At 44.5% G+C, this 20,639-nt stretch overlaps 2 protein-coding genes across 2 annotated transcripts in view; one reads left to right on the plus strand and one right to left on the minus strand.

The window, feature by feature from the left end:
• Nucleotides 1-16,535, minus strand: part of LOC307247939 (receptor tyrosine-protein kinase erbB-4) — a gene marked incomplete at its 3' end in the record, with an annotated part of 350,078 nt that extends 333,543 nt beyond the window's left edge. Inside the window, exon 1 of the mRNA XM_080024095.1 lies at nucleotides 16,405-16,535. Within this exon, the coding sequence (XP_079880221.1) occupies nucleotides 16,405-16,468 (64 nt within the window). The 5' untranslated portion in view covers nucleotides 16,469-16,535. The remainder of the gene's footprint in view (nucleotides 1-16,404) is intronic.
• Nucleotides 16,536-19,015: 2,480 nt separating this feature from the next.
• Nucleotides 19,016-20,639, plus strand: part of LOC307247941 (receptor activity-modifying protein 1-like) — a 9,377-nt gene continuing 7,753 nt past the window's right edge. Inside the window, exon 1 of the mRNA XM_080024097.1 lies at nucleotides 19,016-19,217. Within this exon, the coding sequence (XP_079880223.1) occupies nucleotides 19,163-19,217 (55 nt within the window). The 5' untranslated portion in view covers nucleotides 19,016-19,162. The remainder of the gene's footprint in view (nucleotides 19,218-20,639) is intronic.

The raw sequence follows: 20,639 nt of genomic DNA on the forward strand, positions 1-20,639 counted from the left end.
ACACACACACACACACACACACACACATCCGTCTGCTCTACTGAGCTGAACATGTGTTGTTCACATGACACGACACACTTTTAAACTGAACATTTTGATCTGCGGCTATTTCTGCTAATTAGAGCTATTTTCCCAGCAAAACATATGGCACGGGGCATGTGTGTGTGTGTGTGTGTGTGTGTGTGTGTGTGTGTGTGTGCGTGTGTGTGTGTGTGTGTTAGCGCGCAGCAGGGGACCGATTATGAAAAACTCACTTTTTCAGTGCTTGTGCACATACATTTGGGTCGACTAACACACAAACTTTGACAACTCAGACAGCTCACAAAAAAACGGACTTTCAGAAACAGAAGATTTTTTTCACCGAAGTTTTCAGAAAAACATCTGGTGAAACCATCAGATTTGCCGCCCCTTCCTACGTCACATGGGGCCACATGGAGAATCAGAACCGCTCCCCCATCTGAGTACTGCTCTGTTGGTTTCACAGACCAGCACAAATCTTTTAAAAGAAAGAGAGTTAACACCAAGTGTCCATGAAGAAACTGCAGACAATAGAAATGTAAATAGTAAAACAATAATTCTTTCTTTCTAAAACCAAAACGTATGGTACGGTTGATAGATTGGAGGCTGCAGCGCACAATCTGCTGTGTGTTTCTCCAAACAAAACCAATGTTAATGTCTTTTTACCGTGTGCGGTGTCCCGGTGGGGCGTCGGTAACGAACGTCGGAACAATCTTTTAATTGAGGCCTTGTAGAATATGAGTGAAGATTCAGCAACTAGATTGATTATTTCTCGCCTCAAATTTGTTCAGAAACCAGTGAAAGTTTAAGGACTTAATATAACAGAAACCCAAAGTCACTCTCAAACACCATTGGCTCACAGCACTAGGGCCCCCAGGAGGCTGGCGCCACCCACTGAAACAGAGCGTCCTTGAACAGGATGGTTTAGAGGTATGTTGGAATGGCTAGAATGCATTATCCGAGTGGTATTTCCAGCAAAAGACTTCAAAAACATGTTTTGGGCAACTCAGAGACCTATAATAACTTGTTGAAAATGGAGCACAATTGGTCCCCTTTAAAAAAAAAGTCTGAGATTAAATAAATAATAAAGGGTGAGGCAACAGCACGGGAGGGACAGGTGTGCAGTTAAAGGATAAAGTGGAAAAGAGGCACAGATGCTCATTAAACAGCCCCACGCTGGCACGCCGACAGCAAGAGTTTATTCTAGCAGAGCACGACTTTTATTCCGACAGAGTAACGAGAGAGAGAGAGAGAGAGAGACAGAGGGAGAGAGAGAGAGAGTGAAAGAGTGCAAAAGAAGTAGAAGTAGAGGCAAAGGCAGACCGAGGTAGAGTTGGGGAGAGGTAAAAAGACTAGAGTAGCGGTAGCGTGAAGGTAGAGCGATAGAGGTAGAGAACAGTACAGGAGTGGAGTAGAGTGGAGGGAGGTAGAGTAGGGGGCACGTAGAGAGGTAAAGCAAAGGCAGAGGGAGGTAGAGATTGAGATCGATGAAAAGAACAGCAGAGGGACAGTGGAGGTAGAGTAAGTAGAGGGATGTAGAGCACAAAAAGGGAAGCGCAGAGGTAGAGAATAGTAGAGGGAGGTAGAGTCGAGGTAGAGCAATAGAATGAAACAAATCAATTAAATCAATGAATTCATCAGAGTACCAGGTGGAGTTTCATCTCATAAACGGTTCCTCATTACTCCCAAGATCTCTCAAACAAATTACGGCAAATCAAACATATTTTTTTACCCGTACCTCAATTTGAATGATTTCACGATATTTCGGTGGTGAGCATTCGTGCTTAACACAATATTTCAACAAAGGAAATATTGTCCAAACAACCGTTAGTAATGTGGATATAAAGAGCACTGATAACAACAGTACAGTCGAAAGCCACAGAATCTCGGATGATAAAACACACACACACACACACACACACACACACACACACACACACACACACACACACACACACACACACACACACACACACACACACACACACGTTCTGTCTTAACTGGCCCTCCTGCTGTGTCACCCTCTAGATAGACGATTACCGGCGCCCCACCCCCTCCCCCCACTGATAACACTGTCCACCCCCCCCCCACCCCTCCTCCTCCTCCTCCTCCTCTCCAACAGGCCTCTCTTTGAGGAGAGCGATGGATGGATGGAGGAATCTCCAGTGGCCTTGTTTTTCTTTCCTTTTGGCAGCGGGTTTTCACCAGGAAAGGAAGAATGAAAGAAAGAACTAATAAGGGGGTGAGTGGCCTTCACACACACACACACACACACACACACTTAAAACCACTGACAGGTGAAGTGAATAACATTGCTCATCTCGTTCCAATGGCTCCTGTCAAGGGGTGGGATATATGAGGCAGCAAAGTGAACAGTCAGTTCTTGAAGTTGATGTGTTGAAGCAGGAAAAATGGGCAAGCGTAAGGGTCTGAGTGAATTTCACAAGGACCAAATTGTGATGGCTAGACCGTTGGGGCAGAGCTTCTCCAAAACAGCAGGTCTTGTGGGTTGTTCCCTGCACTTCTTGTAGCCCCATGTTGAAAAATGGAAAACAAAAATCAAAAAAACCTAAAGAGGATTTTTGATGGGAAAGTGATGGTAAAGTGCTTACAAGCTTAAAATCAAAACGGTGTGAAAGGTCCAGAAAGTTCATGCTGGCTGTGGTGGAAAGGTGTCAGAACACACAACGCATCACAGCTTGCTGTGTATTGAGCTGCGTAGCCGCAGACCTGCCACACTGCACAAAATTTCCTCAGGAATGGTTGAGGAACATGCCAAAGAGTTCAAGGTGTTGACTTGGCCTCCAAATTCACCAATTCTCAATCCACTCGAGCATCTGTGGGATGTGCTGGAACAACAAGCCCGATCCATGGAGGCCCGTCCTCCCAACTTCCAGGACTTAAAGGATCTGCTACTAACGTCTTGGTGCCAGATACCACAGGACACCTTCAGAGGTCTTGTGGAGTCCATGCCTCCATGGGTCAGAGCTGTTTTGGCGGCATAAGGGGAGCTACACAATATTAGGCAGATGGTTTTAATGTTGTGGATGATCGGTGCATATATTAAATTAGAGCCACATCTGTATTGTGTCATGCAAAAGAGTGAGAGCTAAGGATTGTCGGTCTGGAGGAGCTTTGGTGGTGAAACTGAGGTCAATGCTTATTTGGAGCAGATTCTGTTTGTTTGGAGGAAGAAGGAAGTGTGACCATGACACCCACCAGCTAGCCAGCCCGCCTTTGGCAGAAACACACTCCTTCACATGCATCCGTACGTACACACACACACACACACACACACACACACACACACACACACACACACACACACACACACACACACACACACACACACACACACACACACACCAAAGTGAGGTATATGTCCCAGTACATGTAAACATACCTGGTTTGTGAGAACCCGTGTTTCTGGTGCATTTCTAAACCAAAATATATTGTTGGAGAGCGTTCCTCGCGGGTAAAACACACACACCACAATGCCAGCAACACACACTCTTTCACATGCATCCGTGCACCCATTCAAACACACACACCTAAAGCCTGCGCCCGTAAACCTCTTCCATCCCAGATTACACGGACACCGCGGACGCAAATCACAAATTAAGAAAATGAGAGCGAGGCAGAGGGCAACGGGAAAAGAGACGGAGCGAGAAAAAGGCAAGGCGTGTATATAGCCTTGTAGGGCGCATGCGCACACACACACACACACACCCAGGTGAGCATCTGTGCGACCAGACTGGTCAAACACTCACAAAGTCAAAGTATTTTGGACAAGAGAAGTTAAAAACGATATTTTATAGATAATTATCAGTATTTCTAAATTCTTTATAATATATTTTAATTCTCTTCCATTACATTTATGTTATTTATAGCTATCCATAAGCAAACTCACTCACTTAGCCCCAGATTTTGCCTTTTTAATTGAACTCATCCTGTTCAGAGAATCACCATTTTCGGATATTCTGTTAATTTTTACATATTTGGATTTTTGTTTTCTAATTTGGCCATTTTGCTTAAGAAATGTGGACGGTAAAATCCCATGCATGTGAAAGTTTACTTTTACAAAAATAAATAGACTCAATAAACAGATTCCTATACTTATTATCACAGTATTCCACATGGCCTGTTTAATTTAAATGTTTAATTTCTGTGTTCTCTGGCGTGTCGCCCACAAAATCCAGTAATCCTGCACTGACCATTCAGCCATCCATCAATATGCGGCGGACCTCCGGAGAGTCTCCTGAGGGCCCCTTGGAGGTCGTCGGATCACACGTTGAGGAACTCTGATCCAATCAGTTTGCTTTTCATTCGTAATGAAATGTGACATTTAACACCCAAACGAGAGGCAAATGGAGCTCCTAAACGACAATTTCTGACGAAGTGTGCAAGAGTGTGTGTGTGTGTGTGTGTGTGTGTCTCCCCCACAAGGTAGCGGCCCTCATCCCTCTTTTTTTTTTCTATCATTTCTGTTTGTTTCCCTGTTTTTCAGTATCTCCGTCCTGCATTTGATTATTTGAGCGTGTGTGTGTGTACGTGTGTGCGTCTGTGCTCGCGTGTGTGTGTGTGTACCAGGTAGATATTGTGTCTGGAAAGGAAATGAAAACTCCCGACGAGGATGAAAGATGACTCCGCTTATGCGTGTGTGTGTGTACGTAACTGTGTGTGTATGTGTGCAATATTATTATTCTGTTGTAGAAGTGCATGCACGAGTGAATCATTGTTGTCGGCTCAGTTTTTCCCTGTCCGTGTTGTTACAGCAACGTGTGTGTGTGTGTGTGTGTGTGTGCGCGTGTGTTTTTGTGTGTGTGTGTGTTCCAGGTTTGTCAACTGCACTGGGAAAACAATCTTTCATTTTTGTTGCCATGCGCTCCGTTCCTCTCAATGATGATTGAAAAGTTGTGAGATGCAACAAGTGCGTTTCTATGGCAATGGAGGGATGCTAGCTGGCTAGCAGCGTATACACCGAAACATTGCAAATATTATAATACATATATAAAACATTTAATAATAATACCTTTTCATACACAACATGCATGTCAAAGTGATTTACATGAATATAATGCAATTAAATAATAATAATGTGCTAACAATAATAATAATAATGATAATACAAAAAGCAAACAAGCAAGATGCATATAATAAAAATTATGTCAAGACTCAATTCAAGCATAGGTTTTGGATTGAAACATATTGATCTATAAAAGGCAGAGAAAAATAAAATATGCGACTTGTAAAAAAAAAACAAAAAAACAACAACAGCTGGAAGGAGAATGAGTTGTAGACACATGGAGGGAAGTCGAAGAGTTCGCAGTACTGAGTCCTGGAAGAACTTGTTGGTTTGGGTGTGACTCACGCTCCTCAGCTGCTCGTCTCTTCCTGCGCTGAGCTCTTCGCAGCGCAGCAGTGCACGTCGAACATTTGAACGTGCACTCCTGTTCGTCTGCTTGCCCAAAAGCACTCTGGGTTAAAAGAAAAAACAAAAAAAGGCAAACGTGACGACGCACCACACGGCCAACCCACAGATGAGAGCTCCACAAGAACAGTGGCCCTGTTGCGCCAGGCGACCAGATCTGGGCCGTTGTCAACCATCTTTCCTGGTCTGGCTGCCAGGTATACACTCGCCGTTGATTTTTCCATCAGTGTATTTGTCGATCAAATTCGGCAGCCGTTTATAGCTCTCTGGTCTTGGCAACCGACCAACAGCTGATGCATGGTCGGCAACTTGGCAACCAACTTCTAAAAGTTAGTGCCCTGAACTGTAATGGGGGGAGTGTTTGTACACCCAGACAGCCTATAGTCGTCATCATTACCTGTCAGAAGGACACACACACACACACACACACACACACACACACACACACACACACACACACACACACACACACACACACACACACACACACACACACACACACACACACACACACACACAGTGATTGTGCCAGTATTGAATGAGCCAAATCTGACCCCATTACCCCCTGTGTGTCTGTGTGGTGTAGTGTGGTGTGCTTACGTGCGCCCCCCCCCCCCCCAGTGCTGATGCAAATAGCCATCTTAAAACACACTTGAAAATCGCACAATACACACTTGTCAACACTAATACGCGCCCGCACACACACACACTGTGTGTGTGTGTGTGTGTGTGTGTGTGTGCTGGTTTGATTAATTGGGCCATTCAGTGGCGCTGATAGCTGTGCTCCTCAGAGACAATGCAACTTAACCTGGAACACACACACACACACACACACAGTACCTACAGCTCTCCTCCTAAATTAGACCACCTTGTCTCTCTTGCCTCTTTCTTTGTCTTTTCCTCTCTCTTTCTCTCTCTCTCTCTCTCTCTCTCTCTCTCTCTCTCTTTCTCTCTCTCTCTCTATAAATTCATATCATCATCGTATCATCTTTCTTAATAATCGTGGCGTGCTGAAATGAAGACGTGGTCATATTGCAACGTTCTCCAATATGAATATGAGAAAAATAAAGATGAAGGTCTATTTGAAAATCACTAAGTTCAATTGAATGAACCTCAGCCGGATGTGAATAAATATGAGACAAATATTGACGTTAATATGAAATCAGCGTGTAATAACCCTGTGATCAACTCTGCATTATCTTGCTCCAAATTTATGGCTGCCATCACACCTTCACCTTGCCAACGGCACCATGCTTGGAACTAGGGACCGCTGAGGTTTATGGGTAGAGGGAGAGAGCGAGGGAGACAGAGCGAGAGATACTGTTATAATGTTAACTGTGGCGTCCCCCAGGGGTCTACACTGGGCCCCTGTTATTTAGCATCTACACGTTACCGCTACGTACATACACAAATATGGTTTTAAGAGATGACATGGCATAGTGGGACATCCGATTATTGTAACGTTATATTTGGCATGCATCAGGGCTCGGTGCTGGGCCCCCTGTTATTTATATGTTACCACAAGGAGATACCATACTCAACGCTGAAAAATAGTGAAAAGAGAGAGACCGAGGGAGGGGAAGAGAGGGAGTGTTCACCTCTTAGCAGTGAACAACTTCAACCAATGGACCAGTGAATGCAATTACGCACATGACATCATCGCTGACCCTTTTCGCCGGTCCCCCACCCAGAGCCACGCGGCGTTGGGTCGCACTGAGGACAGTCCGCCCCCGTGAAAGGCGGCACCGGTGGGGCGAGGGGGCCCCATCCCCATCCACAAGCCCGGGAAGGCGCACCGAGTGACCAAGTCCCGAGCCCTTCCAAGCCGACCCAGAGCCGGTCACGGCACGCGGAGGAAATGCGCCTGACGGGGGTCGGCCAAGGCCCAGGTGGATGTGCCCAACAAGGAAAGCCTCACGACACCGGGTAACTGAGCCTATCCCACCGGGCAGACTGCGCGGACCCCACCCATTTACCTATTAATGGTTTCATCAATCAATTTCAAGTTCTTTTTAACTTTCCGTCACGGTGTTTTTTTGTCTATCGGTCTCGTGCCAGTATCTATCCTTAGATGGAGTTTACCTCCCGCTTTGGGCTGCAACAGCCTGCCGCGGACCCAAGCAACCCGGGAAGACGACGCCCCAGCACGACGGGGGCTTGGAGTGATCAGCGACAGGGGGTCCCACATTACCAGATCGTGGGGGTGAGTCGGTCGGGTCTCCAAACTACGTTTTGTCAACGGAAACACACGCAAGAATTGACACCGGAAATGATGCGATACCATGCCCGCACGGGACAGGATTATTTTTTATTAGATTCTTGATGACCGTAAATAAATAAATATATATATATATATATATATATATATATATATTTATTAAAAATAGCAGAATTGAAATAAGTACAGAAAGAAATACATGAAAAAAAAAAAAACCTAGAGAAGAAAATTCAAATAGGTATGTTGTGTGTTTTGTCGGCGAGCAGTCGGATCGCACTGTGAATGGTTCACACCACGCGCTCGTCGTTCCCGGGGAGCGCGCTGTCATAAGCCTCCGATCGGGGGCTTCGCTCGGGCATCTCCAAAAAAAACCTGTCGGTGATTGGGAAAACCAGGCCAGAATCACGCATGAAATCGGCATTATCTACCCTGAGAGACACGCCATCTCGAACACCTCTCCTTTGTCTTACCTCCCACCCTCCCTCCTCCTCCTCTCTATTCCCTTCTTCCCCGGTCGGCTGTCGGACCTGACACTTTCGCGCTCCCTCTCATTTATTACAGGTCAGCGTTGCGGCGGCGTCCCCGTTAAAGAAGGACGACGCAGCCCACCTGCAGGCCACGCACACACATATACGTGCACGGGCCTACGTGCACTTAAAGGTATGCCGCACAAATAGGTGATGTACCAATTGTGAAGTTCTGGGCAGATACCGAAAGCTTAAAATAACAATTTGGACGACAGCCCAAAGCCCGTGGATTTCTTTGTTCGCTTCTGCCGTTATTTTTCCCCCCTTTGTGCCAGGGAAACAAATAAAATCTTCATTATAAAAAAAAAAAAATAACTTCACTGATTTTAAGTCTTTCCGCCCTTAATCACACTATCTTCGAATGAGCACAAATTCAATCGTACAAATGAATGAAACGACCTTTAATAAAACCTTTCACATCACAAAGATTGTTTTTGCGAAAAAACAACTGCGATACAACCGCCTACTCAACGAGAAGAATTTTCCAGCAGGAGCATAGCATGGCTCTAACTGCCGATCTTGACCGTTCCCATATGGTGGACGAGCAGACGCATGGCGGCGACATTGGCTTTACCACATGTCGTAACGTAGCAGCAACATGGCGCCACGTACCGTAAAGCAATCCTTGCGCTTCAGATTGAAACACATCACGCACCTGTCTTTCATCTTCTTTTCACTGCAACTCTGCATCGAGATTTACTGAATTATCACTTTAAAAAGTAACAGCGGCGGCAAAACGGTATTTCACGGTGATGGCAAAATATTGCATTTGATCGGTGGTTCACATGTGGGCCAAACCGTGGGGGGGCGACCCGTACGGATCACGGATCAACTACGTTCCGTTACACCACGGCTTAATGATCTGATAAAACAGATGCAGCAACGGTTTCTGAGCATGCCTGGATAGATGGATATATACTTTGGGAATTGCAATGTCCCAGCAGGTCAGATCAAAACATGGGCAGTAATAATAAGAAACAATAGTGGAAATATCTGGGGGGAACATTTTTTTAAGATATAATAAACCTCCCAGTTATGCAATCAAATACGGCAGGATAATGGACAATAAATCATGACAGCGGCATACCATCGCCATGACAACACATGACATCACCATGACAGCGCCACACCGTGACACCCCAATGGCAACACAATGACATCACCGCCATGACACCACCGACACTGAGAGGTGGGCCATCACAAGAATCACTTGGCAAAATTAGGAGTTCCCAAACACACACACACACACACACACACCCTGATGAAGGCGGACTTGGCCACACAGACTCTTCGAACAGTAAATATTGCAGATTTGTGGTGTAATTAAACAGATTAGCTGCTGTGAATATCTTAACAGGGATTAGCTCAGTCACAATACATCAGGCCAAGCTGCGCGCACACACACACACACACACACACACACACACACTAACGTGTGTGTGTGTGTGTGTGTGAGTGTGTATGGCATAAAAAGTACACCGCACCTGGATACACAACAGCATTAACAGAACATCAGAATTATCTTCTTTTTACCGAGTGACTCGTTAAGAACCGAATCTCAAAAGTGAGTCGAACCTTTCCTACGAAAAGCCGTCACTTTCAGAGTGAAACTTGTTCTGATGAACACAGAACAGCAGCTCTGTGTTCATCTAATCAATTAGAGGAATTAGTGCAGACGTGCAGTTTTGATCATGCAACACAAGAGCTCATTTCCATTATTCTTTTTTTGTGTCATTTTTAACATTTTCACGACGCCACATGGTGGGCTCTCACAGCATGGTGGTTGAAAAACACTGATCCAGATGACCCCATAAGCCGCTGTGTGTGTACGTGCATTTGCAATTCATGATTCACGATAAATAAAGCGAGGGAAGCATTGCTGCAGCAGACGGACGGCGGCTCCGCGTTGCCACAGAAACGCTGTCAATCAAACCAGAAGTAGAACACTCAACACTGCAATTTGGTGCGGCCTTGAGACAGACACACACACACACACACACACACACACACACACACACACACACACACACACACACACACACACACACACACACACACACACCTTCTTTGATTTCTCGAATATATATAATATATATTTAAATTGTACGTGTTTAATATTATCAGTTTTAGGGGGTGTTTTGACCCAATTTTTCTAACACAGAGGTATTGGTGAAAAAAATATTGTATATAGCTTAAAACTGGTAACCGGTGATAAACCGGTATAACTAATAAAAAAAACACGATTGTAATGTCTTGACTTAGTCAATATTGTAAAATATTTACTTGAAGATGTGCCAAAAATAATAATGAGCTTTGATTGAATAGAAGCAAAGTTGATTTGTGGCTAAAATGCTACTGAGGCCATTAACACACACACACACACACACACACACTCAGTGCCATTAACACACACACACACACACACTCAGTGTTGTGCATGTAAATATTTGGGCAATTTGCTCAAGGGGAAAAAAAAAACAAAGAAAAACAGAAGATCTTCTGTTTCGGCCGCAGGCGGAAAGTAACGTCAACAGGGCGACCGGGCGGGCGAGGGAGGGGAGAGCGAGATGGAAAGAGAGAGAGCTGGTCTTTGTTGAAACAGGACGATAATGCAGTGTGTGTCCGTCACGGCCTCCCAGCCGGGCATTGTTCACAATAAACCACAGATTAACATGTTTATCATGACACTGCACAACATCACATAAATAAAATAAAAATGACACTTTGAAATATTTATTGATTCACCGGTGTCGTTCTGAACAAACAGGGAGTTATCGTGTTGCGGTGGCGATATTGTGGAATAACCTCCGGCATTATCGCGATAACGAACTCTTCACCATCCCAATGACGTTCTTTGGGAATCTGGCAAAACTTGTACGTTTTGATGGTTGGATACAGTTAATATCATTTGTGAATAAACACACAAATAAGATTATTTGAACCAATCTAACTAGTCAACTGAAAAGAATTTCAGAGTAGATTTGGATATTTTGGATATTTAAAAATTATTCAGACTGATCTACAGTGACTGAAATAAGGTTGTTTTTGATAATATTTTTCATAAATGTATTTTCATTTTTCAAAGATTGAAAACATTTTCAAACAAATCAATTCTAATTAGTTTCACATTAGATGTGGATTTTTTTTTCACATTGTTTTTAACATTTAAATATTATTGAATCTAAGTTGTAGATCAGATTTGTCTCTTCAAAAATAAAATTTCAAAATATGTAAATTACTAAAACTAATCTACCTTGATCTAAATAAGCTTCCCAACCCAAAATTTAAATAAACATTCAAAGATCTTACAATCAAATCAACATTCAGTTTCACATAACTTTTGTATATTTAGTACCCCCACCCCCCCCCAGATTATTTTGAATATTGATCGAAAAAGACGACGTAGTGAGGATGGAGACGGGGTCAAAGGAGGTTTGGAGCTCCAGAGCTACATCAGCGTCACAGAGCAGACCCAGACTGATGCTATCGGAAAAAACTTAATTAGCTCGTCAGGAATTCTCATTTCCGACCAACTGCTTCAAAGCCTCGACGAGCCCCGGCTTCTATGAGGATGAGGAACGCCAAGGAACAATGAGGAACGCCAGGGAACAATGAGGAACGCCAGGGAACAATGAGGAACGCCAGGGAACAATGAGGAACGCCAAGGAACGCACAGAAAGTCTAAGGAACTCTGTGGAACACTGAGGAACAGCGGGAACGCTGAATCATTCAGTATTGGCATTCCACACACTCGCACAGATAGACTGAAACAGAACCCAAACACGGAGATACAGTCCTTTCACAGGAGAGCACATCTTTAAATGTCACCCAAACAAGCACGCTCACACTCGGCATTTCCCAGCATGCAACGCCAGCCCGTCGGAGAGCCACCACACCAAGGACAGACAGAGTGAAGTACAGAGGGACGCCAAACCAGCCCTACGGTGTCTTCAGACGCCATCAGAGGGGCAGTTAAAAATGCAAAACAGTCGGTTATCATCCTGCGATGCCTATTTCTGCTTTTTTTCTTTTTTTTTCCATCCTGCGGGTGGCAATATAGTGGCGTTCTGACTGGATGCGACCAATTCCCTCCCTTCCCTTTTCCATGTGCTTGTGTGTCATGGTGATAACATGAAATAGGAATATTTGGGGCCAATTGCCAGGTCACCACCTAAAATTGGTCTGGCGGTGGGTTTATTTCTTTCACAGCAGCGGCGCGGCCATTATTAAAGCCGAGTGTCCTGGCACAATTTCGAGAATCGTAACACTCGGAACGGAGGTCTACAAGATGCAAAACAAAATAATTTATGAATGACCGCTGGGAGATGCAAAAATCAAACAAAATAATAGCCAACAGCTTCATAACGTAAAAAAAAAATAATAAATGTATGAATGCACTGAAGATACGAATGCACTGACTGCATTTGCATCCCGCCCCCCCCCCCGTTCTGTCTCCATTCAGTACCGGGGACAGCGCCGCGCGGCCCTATGCAAATAGCCTCAACGTATCCGTCTCCGACATGCCAAGCCAGCAGAAAAATAAACCAGCTCAATTCCGTCCTGGGCGAGCAGAATACACAACTGGGGGGGCTGGGGTAAAGCAAAGTCCCCTCGTGGCACCGGGCCTGCTGCAACCGCTTCTGACTTGCAATGCACAACTCGCAAAGGATTCAGTCACAACGAACTCAAAAAGATATGAGAGAGAGAGAGAGAGAGAGAGAGAGAGAGAGAGAAAGAGAGAGAGAATCTTCAACGCTCAAACTGAAAATAAATTACCGAGGATTAAATGAATGTGCCAAAAAAGGTCACAGCATTTGACTCTTCTTACGCGTCGTTCGTTCAGAAAGTCCTCCCTCGCTCGCTGCTCGCGTCACACCAACTGAACCAAACGAGTAGGGGTCGGGGCGAATCGAACGGCTGTTTTTATACGGAGTGAACCGTCAGGAACGAGAACTTAATCCCAAGAAAAGCAAGTCGAACCGTTCGTCACCGTTCTGAAAACCTACACACACACGTTTCCAAACATTCATCACAGTAACAAAACTATATTTTTACGACATATTCATGTTCATGGGGTGACATGGTAAAAATCTGTTGTAACATGCGACTAGTCTTTTAATTTTCTTCTAAATGATAAGACGTGCGCAGCCTGGACCCGGAAGCGTTTGGTGGCATCTTGTGCGACAACGAAGAACCACATCACACAAAATCATAAATAATCATAACAATGGTTCTGAGATTGAAGTATGGTAAATGGTAAATAAATAATTGGTTCATCTTCATTTCGCCTTCGTTCCGTCTTTCTAGAGTCATTCCACTTCGTCCATGCAGCAGTTTCCTTCAGAACACACACTGAAGGTCGGTCCAAAACATCCAGGATTCCCACCAAAATATCACACTAAATTAAATGGAATTAATAGAAAAAAATAATAATAATTAAACACGACGAGATTCGCTTCCCTCCACCAGAAAATAAACAACAACAAAAAAAAAAACCTACAATTCCATCTAATCCGCCATGACGGCTCGGTGCGATCGTTTCCCTCAAAGGAGCCAAACAGATTTTATCACTGAGGAGAGAGACTTCCAGGATGATCCCACCAAGCATTCAGTCCTGGAAGGATCCTGGAAGTCTTTCAGCCGGACTCCCTAGTTATCGTCCTCGGGGACTTTAAAAAAGGGAATTTAACAAAACAAACTCCCAAAATAGAAGCAGTTTATTTACTGTCCGAGCAGAGAGAACACGCCGGATCACTACTACACCACCGTCCACAATGCGCATCGCGCCGTTCCCCGCACTGCGCTGGGAAGCTCCCGGCCCAGAGAGTCAAACCATCGAAACCTGTTGCAAGGAGAACCAAGAAGTGTGAGCAGCGAAGCAGCGGAGGATCTGCATGAACCGCACGGACTGGGAGGCGTTCAGAACCGCCACCGGCAGTCGTGACGTTTGCGCAGACGCTGCGACGTCATATATCGGCTTCTGTGAGGACAGCTGCATACCGACACGCACCGGGGTGAGTTATAACAATGACAAGCCCGGGTTCACAGCTAAACGCAGACAGCTTCGTTTGAAAAAGGAGGAGGCATTTAAGAATGGCGACAGGGAAGGGTTTAAAGTGGAAACTACATGTTTGGCAAGGCTGTTACAGATTGTATTAGTCCTTAGATATTAAGCCAAATTCCAAGATAATGGTAGTGTACAATAAACCTCATACTTCATAGTCAAGGCCAGATTTGTTGCCATTATAACATATGGGTATATTCCATTACAGAAAATTATATGTCATGTTAAAATTATAGTTTGTTATACCATTAACCTTAATACATTCTTCAGTATTGTGAATAGGGTTTTTACATTGTTTCGTTACACAATGAGGTCTGGGAGAGTCGCCAGCAGGTGACTACCACCAGGCGCATTGTTGATGCTGTGCGTAACTCGGTAGCGATAGTTATTTTGCATTTTAGCTGTGGTCATCGTTTAGTAACTAATGTCAAAGTAATAGTCATTATGTAAAGTCCTGGACCCTGTACATTGCTGCCTGCAGCTATATTTATTATTATTCTCTGCTGAAGGCGCCTGGCGCTCAGAAATTGTAAAACCCACGGACACAAAACTAATGAATCGTATTAGGGGCAGCCCAGACATGCTATGGTCCAAGTTTGATTCACACCGGACCATATCTGTAGGAGCTCTGAAAAACGTGGGGTTTTTTTTCCATATGAGCGGAAGGAAGCGGAAGTAGCGGAGCGGAAACACCGAAAATAGCGGAGCAGGGCGCATTGTGACGTCATCGTCCACTTCGGCGTGACGTGCAGGGCGTGACTCCGAAGGGACCTTCGCGTAGGACGCGGTGTGCGCTGCGGACTCCTCTGAAACAAAAGCGCAGCGCGTTAATGACCAGGTTGATTGGTTCCATTGGTGCCACTGCTGCGACGAATTTTGCTCCCTGCAGCTTTATTTGTAGATATTATTTATCAACAATATATTCGTTGATATATTCATGTGACCGTTTTACATGTTTTTTATATTTTATTGACATAAAATATGTCTATTTACTCAACTCCACGTGACGGTTCGTTATGAGGTTTGTAACCGTTCGTCGGTTTAAGTTAATTTTTTAAACCACACGGTTTGCACTTAGAAGGAAAAAAAATTATATATATTTATATATATATATATATAAAATGTTTTAACGAAACCAGTCCTTGATTCAATGGAGAAGGGAGACGCGATGGTTGAATAAACGGACAGAAGGTTTGGCGCGTCCCGAAATGAACAATAAAAACCTTACGGTCCAAATTATTATTATTATTATTTTTATTTTTTTCTCCCATTGCTGATGAGCCTTGGATCGAGTAAAGCCGCGAGGTTATGATGTTTCATAACTGTTCATGTTTTTTCTATTCCATCGTAAATGAGGAGGTGGTTATTATCGGAGTTGGGTTCGACCCTCCTCCATCCCTCCTGTAACCTCCACCCTGGGGTTTGCGGACACTCGAGTCTCATCGACGAGAAAAACAAAAAACAAAAAAACACTGATGGAAAAGTTCAAAGACACCATTCCTCCACTCCGATGTATCCGACGGTGATCGATCAGCCTGATCAGTTGTCGATGGGATCGATAAAGGCTGGAGATCTGATGATGTACAGTAGAATCTACGGACACGCTTCGAAGCTCCACGCATGATGAGTTAGGTTACTTCCCCCCAAAAAAGCTCAAGGCAAACGATGTAAAACAACGCAACTCAAGACTAATCAACTTAAATCTCCATTTTTTTTTTTTTTTTTTTGTGTGTAATCGATTTCCCATCGAGTGGAATTCCATGAAGTGGTGACACGAATGTGACATTGCATGCACGCAACACTTTGCAGAAAACCTGGACCAGGAGCTTCCATCTCCCGCAGAAACACCCCACGGAGACTTTAAGGCACCGACGGTTTCAATCAGACAACCCAGACATTAATAACAATATCAACAATATGGTCCGGTGCACGTGGCGTATTTTATGGGATGCCGGACACTCCACGCGGCGCTCGAAGGGGAGTTTGGGATTTGCGTCTTTACGCGCAGAGCGACGCCGCAGCCGCGCGTCGAGCCCGGCGCCCGGAGCAGCGTCCAGAAGGTCTCCAGCAGCAGGAGAACCTGGTCCGGGCTCAGCGTGGGACCAGGTGGTCGCCAGAACCAACTCGTCTCGGATGGTCCACTCACCCGATTGCGTGGCTCCGCAGCGCAGGGTCACCCAAGTGACCAACACGCACCAGAGGAACTTCATGGCTTCGGATGGGCTTTACTTCTTCCCTTCTCTCTTCTTGAAGAGCGGCCGACGGTAAACTCCAAACTCCACGGACGGATGTCCAGTCAATACATCCCCACGCGGGCTCAGCTCCGTGCGGACCCCGCCACCACTCCACGCACTGGTCCTGTCCTGCGCGGCGGCGGCTCCGGCGCCGAGAAAATCCGCCAGGGACGCGCAAGTTGGAGTCCACGCGCGGCGGGTCTGTGCTCGTGGTATGTGTGGCGCTTGTCTCCACAGCAAAACACTCGGACCTGCTTCCACAGCTGAGACCCAGTGCCATCAGTCCACCCACTGCCGTGGAGCCACTGTGGGGGGTGGAGTGTGGGGGGGGGGGGGGGTGGGGGGTGGACACGCCCCCCTTTCACTCCTACAGCCCACCGGATTGGACCCCCCCCCCCCAAAAAATTGTGTTGTTGTATTTTTTTTGGGGGGGGGGGGGGGGGGGGGGGACGGACACGCCCACGTCACTTCATCTTCGCGTGGATCTACATCCGTCCATCAGGCTTACGATCACACTGAGCTTCACCTGCTGTGGAACTTGGAGAACTCTGGTTTTACACAGCGCGTCCGAAGGAAACCTCCATCCGTGGTTTTCCAAAATCTTCGTTTTTTTTTTTTTTTAATTGATTCATTTCATTTTATTATGATTATAATGATAATTGACACCCTGTATTCTCATACCAATGACTTATCCCCTGCATAGGATCAGCTTTGTATATTTTTTTTTTTACTCTTTCTGTTTTGTATTTTTCGTCCATTTTTGGATATTTGTCAATTTTTGTTTTTATCTTGTTTTTTTACCTTTTATAATTTATTTCATTTTTCTTTTATTGTATTGCTTTACAATGGGGGTTTTTTCTAATGCTCGTATATGTAAACGCACCTGGCAGAATAAGCCCATTCTGACTGATCGATTGACTGATCGATTGACTGATCGATTGCCCCAGCTTCGTGCATGTAGTTCCTGGACCCAGATTCCTCCCCCAGAACCCTCCCAAGATTCAAGATTCAAGATTCAAGATTTTTATTTGTCACATACATATACATACTTCCATACATATATGCAGTGAAATGTAATGCAACGCACCCGGTGATAGCACACAATAAGTCCTAGGAAAAAATAAAAAAATAAAATAAAATAAAAAGTAGAAACCTGGGACTGTAAGCTTTTGGGGTTGCTGGGGAACCCAGTTGGCTCCAGGTTCCAGGCCCCTTTTCCGGGGTGCTGCTGGCTCTTCAGGCGACCAAGGGAAGGGGAACACGTCGACTGGTGGTGACCTCCACGCAGTCACAGCAACTAATGTCACCAGAAATACAAAGCGAACCAGGAGAGAAGGTGCCCGAGAGCCCAGGGCCAGGCTGGTTCCACGTCCTCTGACGCCCCCTAGAGGGCCCGGAGGGGAACTCCGGCTGGTGGGACGGATCCGGGACCAGTTCCCTCCAAATGAAACCGTTTGTCGTCTTGGAGTTGAGTGAAAAGATGCTCCTGAGCCATTGCACCGCGTGTCAGGGATTTATCGGTGTATTTTTATATACAAATGATCCAATTAAATTCATCCAAACAGGAGGGAATGCCACAGACGGGAAGGGTTGGACTGCTGAATAGAAATGTAAATTCATTGTGGTTATCGCGCATAATTTGACAAGTCAAATTTTGACGTTTTAAATTTTTCTTTAATATGTCATTGGCAAAATATATTACTCCTTTAATTAACTGTGGAATGGAAAGAATGGAAGAATCGAATGGAAAGTGACTCGAAGCCCAAAGTCACGTAAAAAATGACACTGACTGCGGGTTAGAACACTGATTGAATATGCAACCCGGTCCAATGAGCAAATGCAGACGGATTCAGGATCCGATATGAAAATGATGCTAAAACCTCCTTGTGATAAAAAGACTTGAGTACGATTCGGAAGATGAAATACTGAAATCATTTTCTGGGGAATAATCATGACTCTTTAACTCGGAACTGAAATAAAAATTTGAAATTGAGTGTCTTTTTGATCTATCTGATCTGTCGATCCGTCAATTTTTTTGCATTTTGCTTGTTTTATTATTATTATTGAGGCCTTCCATTAATATAAAACACAAAGTTGCACGTTGTGCATGACACTTTCGATACAAATGGTAGTAATAATAATAATAATAATAATAATAATAATAATAATATATTGTCATTATTAATAATAAGAAACAAACACAATAAATAATAATCATCACGGTATGACAATTGGAGGAGTTCCAACCCCACCCCGCCCCCCTGGAATCTACGCCCTGGAGGGTCATTGCGCGCTCGGAGAGTTTTTGGATAAGCTCCCCACCCCCAGCCCCGGTTCCGTTTATGGAACAGCTCCCTCCATAGGACAAGAAGAAGCTCGGTAACAGGTGGTTTCTGGTTTGGGAGGACGGGACAGGGGCTCCAGGCTCCAGGGGGAGTTCAACCGGACTTTTACGCAGCTCGGTTACGCGCCTCTCCAGGCCGCTACGCACGGACCGCTGGGGGGGAGGGGGTCTCGACGCAGTTTGTGAAGGGGGCAGGGGACGGGGCAAGTTTAGAAGAACGATTCACACTGAACAATAATGTGTCTTTTTGAACGGACTCACAGGGATCACAGAGTAAAGTGCGCGTAAAGTGTGCGTAAAAGCAGGTGTCCGGTTTGGAGAGGACCATGGCTCCAATGTGCGTGAGAGCCGTGCATGTGGGACTCGTTCTGCTGCTCGTGGGTAAGTTTTCTTTGAAGCAATAAAGTGGGGTTTTTTTCAAGGACTGATATAAGGGTGTGGTGGAAAATAACGTAGTACTGTAGTGATGGACATTTTTCACGATTTGTACTGAGGAAGTTTTGGAAAATTTACATTTTTAGACAAATATCTATAATTTTTTTACTTTACTGCTGTACATTTCAAATATCGCCTTTTTACTCGACTACATTACTGTAATTACTTTATATCACGTTACTTTCGTTTAAAATATATAATATTTATATATTTTAAGTACTATGACACCTACTGGATTGTGTTGTAAATCATAATCAGGATCAATCAGGAGAGTCTTTTATATCAACTTTTACTCAAGTAGAAATGTCAATGTGCTACTTTCACTGGAGTCATTTTGCATATACAGATACAAATACATTGTGTAAAGTTGTGTTCACACGTTCAATATGAGCATTATTAGGATTATAAATAAAAAAAACAAAAAAAAGAAAAAGATGATAAAAAGTTAATATAAATGATAGGATGGCAACTTTGGAGCCAAGCAGATCATCACTGAAGAAATAAGCTCAGAGTTTACATGAAAACATCAAAAATACATATGTATATACATTGTGTACACATCTGCATCCAAACTAGTAGTCATTTAGCCACATTTTCACTACCGACAAATACAATACCTGAATTTTAAGTCATACATTTTCAGCGTCCAGATAACCCTGAGACATTTCTGGGATTTCTTCTCAATAAATTTCTCATTTCAGAGACTTTGACGCCTCCATTCTGCATCTAGCGACTTAAAGGGACCCAAACCCTTTATGTACAAACATCACAAAATTATAAGCCAACAGAAAATGCAATTGAATATTAATCACTTATTTATTCTCAAATAATAACCAAATATCACACATAATTAGTCTACTCTAAGCCGTTGACCTTTACAATGCATACATTTTTCAAGTGTGAGGAGCAGCCATGTGTAAGTGATCAGCAACGACAAAAAGTGAAACAAAACACAAAAAAAAGACGTGGCAGTACAATAATCCAGGAAACCAAAATATTTTCAACCTGATTTGGTAGAAATCCACCAAATCCTCCTCCTCCTCGACAATGAATCTGAAAGCCAGGATCCCACGCTGAGCTCCACAGCAGCTGAACAAACACCGATAATTTCCCAAATAACTGGGCAAAGCGAACGCGGCGGCGGATCAGCGGAGGAAATGGGCCCGCGAGCCCTGATTCCTAAAGACGGCGCCGCCACCGTCTTTAGGAATCAGGGCTCAGCGTATCACAGGCATACGCATGGACGGGCGGTGCCGGGGAAGTAGTATATAGTGGAATGAGAGGAACTCTGTGCATCAGGCTCGAGGGTACTACAGCAGGACAGGCTGAGGGGGATCGAACCTGTGATCTTTTAGAAGCAGGTGAGGT

This window comes from Zeus faber (genome assembly GCF_960531495.2).
Source record: "Zeus faber genome assembly, chromosome: 2".
Classification (NCBI taxonomy): Eukaryota; Metazoa; Chordata; class Actinopteri; order Zeiformes; family Zeidae; genus Zeus; species Zeus faber.